The sequence below is a fragment of the Pocillopora damicornis genome, chromosome 1, assembly GCF_964200805.1.
Source record: "Pocillopora damicornis chromosome 1, jaPocDami1.2, whole genome shotgun sequence".
Taxonomy (NCBI): Eukaryota; Metazoa; Cnidaria; class Anthozoa; order Scleractinia; family Pocilloporidae; genus Pocillopora; species Pocillopora damicornis.
The window spans coordinates 20,938,046-20,947,481 of NC_142670.1; the positions used below are offsets into that span (position 1 = coordinate 20,938,046).

Sequence of the window (9,436 nt, forward strand, 5' to 3'; positions counted from 1 at the left end):
CTTTAGGGAAGTTGGTATAATCGAGACAAAAAGTGGAGGAAGCAATGTGATTTAATATTTTAAGAGTAGAAATATTTTCTTGATTAATTTGCATTTCTGTTTTCATGTGTACAATAGAATCCAAGGAAATTAATTTTGGAAGAAGAAAGAGCCGAACTGAATCATGAACTTGCAAAAGAATTTTAAGAAAGTCAGCCAGTCGGCCGTGCGCCCACATAATTTTTTCTTGATTTGGTTGGTCATGACAAAAGAAGTTTTTGTTTTCGTCTTAGGTTATGTTGTTTCCCTTGTTAAAACCTATGATTGTTCAACAAATTCTCCTTGTTAGCACCATAAGTAATGTATAGAGAATGGTTTGGAAAATATGCATACTTATGTTGGGGTGCAAAGAATTAGCAATATAACCTGCGTTAAATAGGTGTTCATGGTGTGGCGTCAATTTCAATGCTGTTAAAGCAAAAACAATTCAGAGAAACAACCGGGCCAGAGACCTACCGAATCAGGGCCTCTTCATATGAGCCCGGTTGACCGGGCTAGCCCGGTTACCGAGATCTCGCCTCACTCCTATTTCCTTTGTAAAAATTTCGATGTGTTCATATGAGAAGGCGGGCCAGCCCGGTTACCGAGATCTTGGTTGTAGAAACCGAGATCTTGGTAACCGGGATAAAATATTTTCCCATATGAACACTCCAGCCCGGTTACCGGGATGAAAATTTTTCAACTACGCATGCCATGTAAGGACGCTGACTAAACGGAACGCAGCTCACGCGACCTACAACGCGTGCAAACATGGCGGATGGCGAAGTGTCTTCCACCTTGACTTCGAAGAGATTCCGTTGGCAAACAGACACGGTAAGGCAGTTGATCGACTGTTTACTTGAATACAAATCAAAAATGGCCTATAGAAACCTTGATTTCGACGCCGATAAACAAATTCAGTACCAAGAACTGCGAGTGGACATGGCGAAGCTTCATGAGGACGATGAATCTATATTTGGTCCTGTGGCTGCTTTCAAGTTACCGGATGATTTCAAAACCCGTTCAAAGGAAGAGCAGGCCAAAGCAAAGCATCGTGTAAAAGAGTCAAAAGATATGATAACGAAAGGACAGAAGAGAGTGATGGAAAAGGTGAAGGAAATCAGACAGAGTTTCTCTAAAGCTGTAGTTTCTGGAAGTAGGAGTGGCAGTGGAAAACTTGTTTACGAATTTTACGACAAACTGATAACATTGTGGGGTGGTTCTGCCGGAACAGAGCCCCTTTCTTATGGTATAGGAGGAGATGATTTTCTGGAAGACAATGAAGTTGTTCAATGTCACAATCCAGAAGATGACAGCTTAAGTTTGGATTTGAAAACTGCAGGTACTTCAACTGGTTCAAGTGATCTAGGCCTTGGAGATGATGGGGGTAGTGCAAGTGGCGATGTGGCACCTGGTAACAAACGCAAAGCTAACTGTGTACCAAAGCTAATTGACAACAAAAGAAAGCATTTGGAAAAAAAGCTTTCTGCTGCCCAGAGGGATGGGTTGCTTATTAAAGAAGCTAAGGAAGATGCCCAATTTCGAAAGGACCTTGCTGAGGCAATGCGGGAGTCTACAGCAAGTTTTTCTCATAGTATTGAAAGTGTTAGTAAAGCTATGACTGATCTAGGTGCAGGAGTTTGTCGATCAATCGAAATGCTATCACAAGCATTGCAACAACCTTATGCAGTACGTGCACCTGTAAATCAGAATTTGTTCTATCAAAACCCAATGCAAGTTGCACCTCAGGCTGCTGAGGGTGTTTATGCCCAGCTGTTTAGCCAACATGGTAGCCAGCAAGATCCAGGAAGCAGTGGAAGCTTTTATTATCAACCATAGAGTTATGACATTATGACATTGTCGAATAGATCTATATTGTATATAGATATACAAACACAACTTGATGCTATGGAAATAACTGACAGAGTTTTCTATTCTATGGGCAAATAAGTTGACCTGCCAATTTCCATTTTTCTGCCAACATTTGCATTTTGTTGATATTTAATTCAATTTTAATACTCAGGGAAGGCCCTGCCTTGTTTTGATTTAATCTGTTATCAGTGGGGAATTTTTGATAACTATTTTTTATTCATTGTTTTTCAAATGTAAACAGCCTTGTTTGGCATAATTTGGCCCACAGAAAATGTTTCAAACAGCATTCTAGTGTATCCAACAAAATTTCAGACTTCCTCAGTACATGTTGTTGTTAAAGTTTTCATACTGAGTTTGACAAATTCAGGCCGTAATCCACAGTTGGATTGCTCACTATAGTATTCATAGTTGCCTGATTGCACAAATCTGAGGATGTTTCAGAAAAGGATTTCTTATTACATCTCTACTTGGTTATTTTCCCAACTATATTTTTTCTACTGGTACTGAGTGCTGTTTAAGACAAACATTTTAAGTTAAAATTTTTCTTTGTAATTAACTGAAACCAATACACTAGTTCAAAAAAATGGAAATTTATAGTTACAATTAAATTTGAAAAGTGCCACCTACAGTACCTACACTGTAATATGAATCGGTTTTGGCCGATCATATAGGGGCTGGTCAATGAACACTACCAACATTCAAGTGGCCTTAGTTTGTGTTCAAGAATATCAAGTTGTTGTTATATGCTAGGATCTTTCATGTCTTGACAATGTTCAGCTAGCAAATTAAGGGGGAGACCTTTAACTACAAAATGGTAGCTATGGATGACTTCTAACCATCATATCTTGGGCTCCCTTAGTATCCTTGCTTTAGTTTTTGGCTATATTTGTTCTGTTAGAGGTTGCCTTCAGTTTTGGTAGTCATGACCATATTTGGCAAGTCACGTGACCAGAACACAAAAACCGTATAAACTCACACAGCTTACATCCTTCTCCAATGGAACAAAAGCCAACAGGTAGAGTGCATTCAAATGCAAAATTTGTAGAATGGATTTGTTAAAATTCGCATTACTGAAAAAGCTATGACGTCATGAAGTTTTTGTGATGTCATAGCTTCTTCAATAACATACATTTTAACAAATCCATTCTACAAATTTTGCACCTGAATGCACTCTACCCGTTGGCTTTTGTTTCATTGGGGAAAGATGTAAGCTGTGTGAGTTGATACGGTTTTTGTGTTATGGTTACGCGACTTACCAAATATGATCATGACTACCGAAAGTGAAGGCGACCTCCAATAGAACAAATATGGCCAAAAACTAAATCAAGGATACTAAGGGAGCTCAAGATATGACAGTTAGAAGTCATCCATAGCATGCATTTTGTATTTAAGGGTCTCCCCCCTTAAGTTAATTAAACTAAGTACAGCAATACATGTAAATAGGGTAAAGTTTAAGTACTACGTTAAAGATTCTTCAGTACTAATTGTGTGAGTGTTGTCCTCACAACACTCCCTTCTCCCACATCACAAGAGTAAATTGGATCAGGAGTCTTTTTAAACTGATCTTCATTTTCCTTCATAAGTTGAATTTGCGAGTCAACCAAGTCCTGATCAACATACATGTTATGCTTCTCACAATAATTATGTAATACAAAACATGCATAAATAATTGTTGGTATTGCCTCAAGTTTGAAGTCCACTTTTGTAGTGAGTATGGACCATCTTGCTTTAAGCCGGCCAAAAGCACATTCAATTTGGTTCCTGGTAGAACGCAGCATGTTGTTGAAAACAACTTGTTCATTACTGGTACATGAATCATACTCTTTCATGCAGAAAGGAAGCAATGGATAAGCTGGATCACCAATGAGGTAATTAGGTATTTTGACACCACCTGGAATTGGAGTCTGAAATGTACAGGGCAATTTATTACTTCTTAATTTGGCACTGATGGAAGAATTGGCAAAAACCTTTGCATCGTGGACACTTCCAGGCCACTTACATTCAACATCCATGAAGGAGCCTTAGAGTCACACACAGCCTGCACACTTAATGAAAAAAACTGCTTATAGCAGAAAAAATCTTGTGAGTTCTCTGATGGGCACTGAATTGGAATGTGTGTCCCATCAATGCAACCAAAAGCTTGTGTCATGCCAAATTTGGTTTCAAATTCTGCTACCTTCTCCCTCATGCTTTCTTCATCTTCAGGAAGATGGAGATATTTCGGGCCAAGATAGTTTGAAATAGCTAGACAAACCTCATTTACAACAGCTGATGCAGTGTTGAGTGCTATTCCAAAACTATTGGCTGTCATTCTCAGGGAACCAGTGTCTTTTAAAAAATACAATGCAACTGCAACCTTTTTTTCTGCACTCAATGCCCTGTGGTTAGGTGACTTTGGGTTTGGTGAAATGTATGGCCTTAGCTCCGAACCAGGTTCACAAAAGCAGCCCTTGACATCCGAAAGTTCTCTTTCCAACATTCTTCAGGTGCTACTCCCGTCCAGATGTTTTTCCACCACAAGTCAGTTCGACCGGGTTTATGCCAACAACTTCGTTTTTTTCTGTACAAATCTCTCTGCTTCACAGCTGCTTTACATTTCGGAAGAAATAACTTTTCTTCCGCAACAAGCCGATCCGGATTGCATCAATCTGCCTGGTTTGATGTATTTTCCATAGCAAAAGGACCCCGTGAAGTTGTAGCACTAGAGCTATGAGCGTTGATAACGCTACGATGGGAGCGAATGATATAACTGTTGAATGTGGCGCCATCTTTGTTTACTTTCTTGAATTTCGCGCTCAAACTCGTTCCCAGGGCCTCAGTCCACGTTTCGCGCCCTTTTCGACTCTTTTTCATCCCGGTAACCGGGCTGAAATTTCCCATATGAACAGACGACAAAATTCGTCCCGGTAACCGGGCTGGCTCATATGAAGAGGCCCTCAGAAGGTTTTGGACAGAGACTTAAATGTACTAGAATGTAAACAAAATATCATCACGAGTGTAACGAGGACACACTCTCAAATGTAATAAACTGACACTTAAGCCTTAAACCTTGACTTAGAGGACCAAGTAATGTCTTTAATTAACAAGTCCGACTTAAGAATCATCCAAAATGAGTCTCGCTCTCACATGATAGATTAATAGCAAAAAGAACCCCGGAGTGCAACAGCTAAACAAACTTTCAAAAAAAGGCGTTAGTTAAAGATAATAATCTATTGTCCTTTGTCAATTGACAATGGCAAGCCGCCAAAGATAAAGAAGTTGATGAACCAAAACAAAACACTTATTAACTGACGACTCAACAAAATAACATCTACGTAGGATTTTTCTAATTACTTTTAAGTCGGTAATAGCGGATGTTATTTTCTGTATGCGATAAGATTTCCTGTTACGAGAACGCTTCAACGCTTCGTTTACCGAAGCGAAGCCTTACTCTGAAAACATTTCACCAATAGCTTATTCAATTAGCTGCGCACTTCCCGGCTATGAGTAGCAAATGCGAAAAAAATGACTAGTGCAATAATCCTGTTAGTCCACTGAGTAAAACTTATTATTCGTGTCTGGCAATCAGGGACCCACAAAACAACATCTCAGCAGATTTTATTTCAGCAGTTACAGATCTCTTTTATTTACTGAAGCTTAGTCTTACTAAAGAAAGTATTCCATTATTAGTCCACACAGCTAATACAATTAACTGCATATCTCTCGATTAGGAGTAACAAATGTAGAAATGACGGCTGCGATAATCCTGTTGTCCACAGAGTAAAAATTCGTTATTGATATCTGTCAATCGGAGACTTGCAAAAAATAGAAAAGACTCTTTTAGCTCTAATAATTCAGAAGATAGAGATGATGTGAAAATTATTCGTTATTCAATTTTAGTTACGGCAGGCTGCACTTCGGTAAACTACTGAAAAAAATGTTTACAATATTCCTTCCTTTGTTAGTGTCACACTTTAGTTCGCTTCCTTGTTTTGTAAGACTGTCTCTTGAAACCACTAATTAATATCTAAGATGCAATTAAAAACTGCCAGTGGATTTCTTAAAGTGGCGTCATTATAATGACATCTATATCAAAACGGGCACCTCTCAAATACGGACACTTCGCTATCTTCCTTCGTTACAAACAACATTTAGATTGTTTTGACATTTGTGAATAAAAACCTCAAAAAGTGAAAAAACAAAAAGAATAATAATAAACTTAAAACCTGGTTTATTATTAGAAACTGCCTTCGCAAGATTTTCACTATTATTTCACTCGTTAATTTCTTACCTGTGTGAAAAGCACGTGTAATACGGTTGGAAAGCATATTATGGTTAAAAATGTTATCCCTTAGGAAAGTGTTTTCAGATGCTATTCAGTTAGTTAATGATCTTTACCCGAGATTAAGTTTTTATTTGAGCATGAGCTCTTGAGCTTAGATGACGCTTTGAAATCGAGGCGAGCCCGACTTTTAATCAAAGTGATGACACCTTCGTGATTCATTAGCAAATTCTAGTCAGGCAAAGAAAAGAAAACCATTAAAGGAATTTCTGTATTGATTCAATCGTTTTTGAATGTCGTCATACAGGAAATACCTCTCGAAGCCTCTCCTCCGCTTGCTAATTGAGGTCTCTCACTTTACATCAAGCCTCTGTGAAATTTTTACCTCCCTGGAGAACATCTTTCTTTGGAAAAGCCTCTCATATCACGTTGAACTCAAGATCAGGAAGCAGCCCTTGCCAATCATAAAAAGCTTCTAAAGTTTAACACTTGCTGGTCCTTTCATTGCAATGGCCTTGATTTTTGACCGTAATAACAAAGTTAGTCCGGTGTGTATACTCATAGATCTTGAGATGGCGTCATCGGAAAACCCGATGATCAATTTGGACCCAATTCATTTGAAAGGTGGAAATCTTGGGGGGAAACCTGCAATTAGGGGAAGAAGAGATGTGGTGACAGCCACCAATCGTCTCGCAAGATCCAAGTGGAAATTTGTAGCCGTCTTTTTTGCTATTACAATGGCATTTTCTGTCATAGTCGCTGCGCTGCTAAGTGGAAAATACCTTTTGGACTACTTTGCTGACACCAGCAACAAATGTAAGTGTTGATTCCTCGTCTTTCATAATTAACTTCTGCTATCAATTAATCTTAAGTAACCTATACCTGTGAGGAAAAGTGACTTTGACCTCAAGTTTTACACTATGTCTTACTTATTTTGTGTTTTAAATTTTACTTTTTAGGAAAGTCCTGGGTTTCAATGATGAATTTTTTTCCTGAAAAGCCCATTTTATACACTTTAAAATGACATATTGTAGGTGTTATTCCTGTAAATGTTTGTTGAGATATGAATTAAAAACTGAATGTGGACAAATTTTTGCTAATTTTTTTGGAATGACATGGGTGCACATAAAAATTCATAAAAAATTCATTATTTATTCTTTTTCTTTCAGATTTTCAGGACATGTTGCTAACATGTTAATAATTAACTTCTGCTATCAACTAATCTTGATTAACCTATACCTATGAGGAAAAGTGACTTTTACCTCAAGTTTTACACTACGTCTTACTTATTTTGTGTTTTAAATTTTACTTTTTAGGAAAGTCCTGGGTTTCAATGATGAATTTTTTTTTCCGGAGAAGCCCATTCTATACAATTTAAAATGACATATTGTAGGTGTTATTCCTGTAAATATTTGTTGAGATATGAATTAAAAACTGAATGTGGACAAATTTGTGCATTTTTTGTAACTGCAGGAGTTGGGTTAAAGGAAAAGGTATGTCCGAGTGATGAAAAAGTTGTGGTAAAAACTGGTCTGCACCAATGAGTTATTTTCATTTCAGAAGAAAAGTAAATACATCAGTCATCTCATTCCCATATCAGTTTAAAGTAAGGGACTGCCGACGAATTAACTACCGGGTACGGAAAACGAACAGAGCTAAATATGACGATCTGCAGCATGCAGGATTGGTATAGAAAACTTATTACGGTATAAAATGGAGAACTAAAATTACTTGCATCCGCCGCGTTATAGTGAGTTTTAGAGATAATGTAGTAATATGTTTCATTTTTTTCAAAAAGATGGGCTACTATTCAACTTGGAACACAACTTTTCTAACTAGATGATAGCAACAAAAATAAAATGATACAAAAACAAAACAAAACAAAAACGAAACAAAACAAGACTATATCAGAATTTAAAAAAACAGTTTTCCGGGTCCAAAGTTGCAGTCTAGATGTTAACGAGTCTAATAAGCTCTATCTAAGTGCCGAGCCGTGACATTGGCGCTGAAAAAAGACATCGCCATAGTAGAATAACATTGAGCGATTAGTATCTGAAATGAAACGAAAATCTAACAATCGCGATGCGGTATCTTGAAAGAAAAAATTATATCAAACTCAGTGTAAGATATACGAAAAAAAAAAAAAAAAAAAAAAGAAAGGAGAACGAAAAGAAGGAAAAAACAAACCAACAAGACAAAAACATTACAAAAAGTCCCTCTGAGATATATTTGTAAAAACAACTTTCTGATCTGAATATTGTCACGACAAAGAAACTAGCGAATGTTCGACTCTGAGGTTCTCCGGATGAACTATTAATAATGATCTCAAGTAATAATCACCTATTTGTAAATGTTAGTGCACTACAAAACTCCGTCCTCTTTTGTCTAAAAACAATTGATTTAATTTTAGTTCGCATTTTATACCCTAGTCCGTTGTCAATAATACAAACTCCACACAAAACACAATCCTTCTGGAAGTCTTTTTAAGGAAAATTGAAAAAAAAAGAATAAGAATAGAATAAGTAGTTTATTATTACCGGTCAAATAACAGCAGAGGTAACCTTGAAGATATACTATTGACGACTTAAAAGAAAATTTCACATGTTACCCTATGCATTTACCATTACATCTGACAATTCAGCGACATTATATATACAATTTAGCATCAATTTGATAGCTGTAGGATTATTAATGATTCATAGCCTCGTAGATCAATCCTGTCTCGCAGTCATAAAAACAAATGTTTACCTTCAAAAGTCTTTGATACTTGTGCCTCATGCCTCATTTAAAACTTTCCTAAGTGTTCCACTTCATTGTTTGTTAAGGACTATCCGTTCTCAATTTTGCCATTTAACCATGGTGTCTCGCGGATATTAGTGACTCCTAGATGAGCTTCTCTACTGCCTAGTATAGTTCTAATCAAAGGAAAGTGTAAGTAGTTCGTTAATGATCCTTCATGGTCGAGGTTACACAGCGGAAACTAACTTGCTTGTTCGTCATTATTAACCAAGTCATAGTTACTTTCGTTTAAAGATGGTGATGGTGCAACAATGGCAACCATGCCTGTGATGTTAATGCAAATTGTACCAACACTGCTGGTTCTCATTTTTGTACCTGTAAGGAAGGATACATTGGAGATGGAGAGTCATGCCAAGGTGATTAGAGTAATCATTAGCATCAGGCGAGACAGCTATTGTTATCATAACTTGGCGGTAATTGCATGATTTTCACTTCCTAATTTTGTATTTATGTCAGTTTACCTTTTCTTCCAGATATCGACGAGTG

General features: G+C 37.3%; 1 protein-coding gene across 1 annotated transcript; it reads left to right on the top strand.

Annotated features, from left to right (window-relative positions):
• The first annotated feature begins 789 nt into the window (after positions 1–789).
• On the top strand, positions 790–2,035 carry LOC149052715 (uncharacterized). Its single transcript, XM_089204332.1, has one exon. It carries the CDS (start codon positions 790–792, stop codon positions 1,855–1,857), a length of 1,068 nt encoding a protein of 355 aa, XP_089060458.1. The 3' UTR covers positions 1,858–2,035.
• The last annotated feature ends 7,401 nt before the right edge of the window (positions 2,036–9,436 follow it).

Bases quoted from the DNA above. Each gene is read 5' to 3' on its own strand.
- LOC149052715 (XM_089204332.1), top strand. From the start codon at position 790: ATGGCGGATGGCGAAGTGTCTTCCACCTTGACTTCGAAGAGATTCCGT.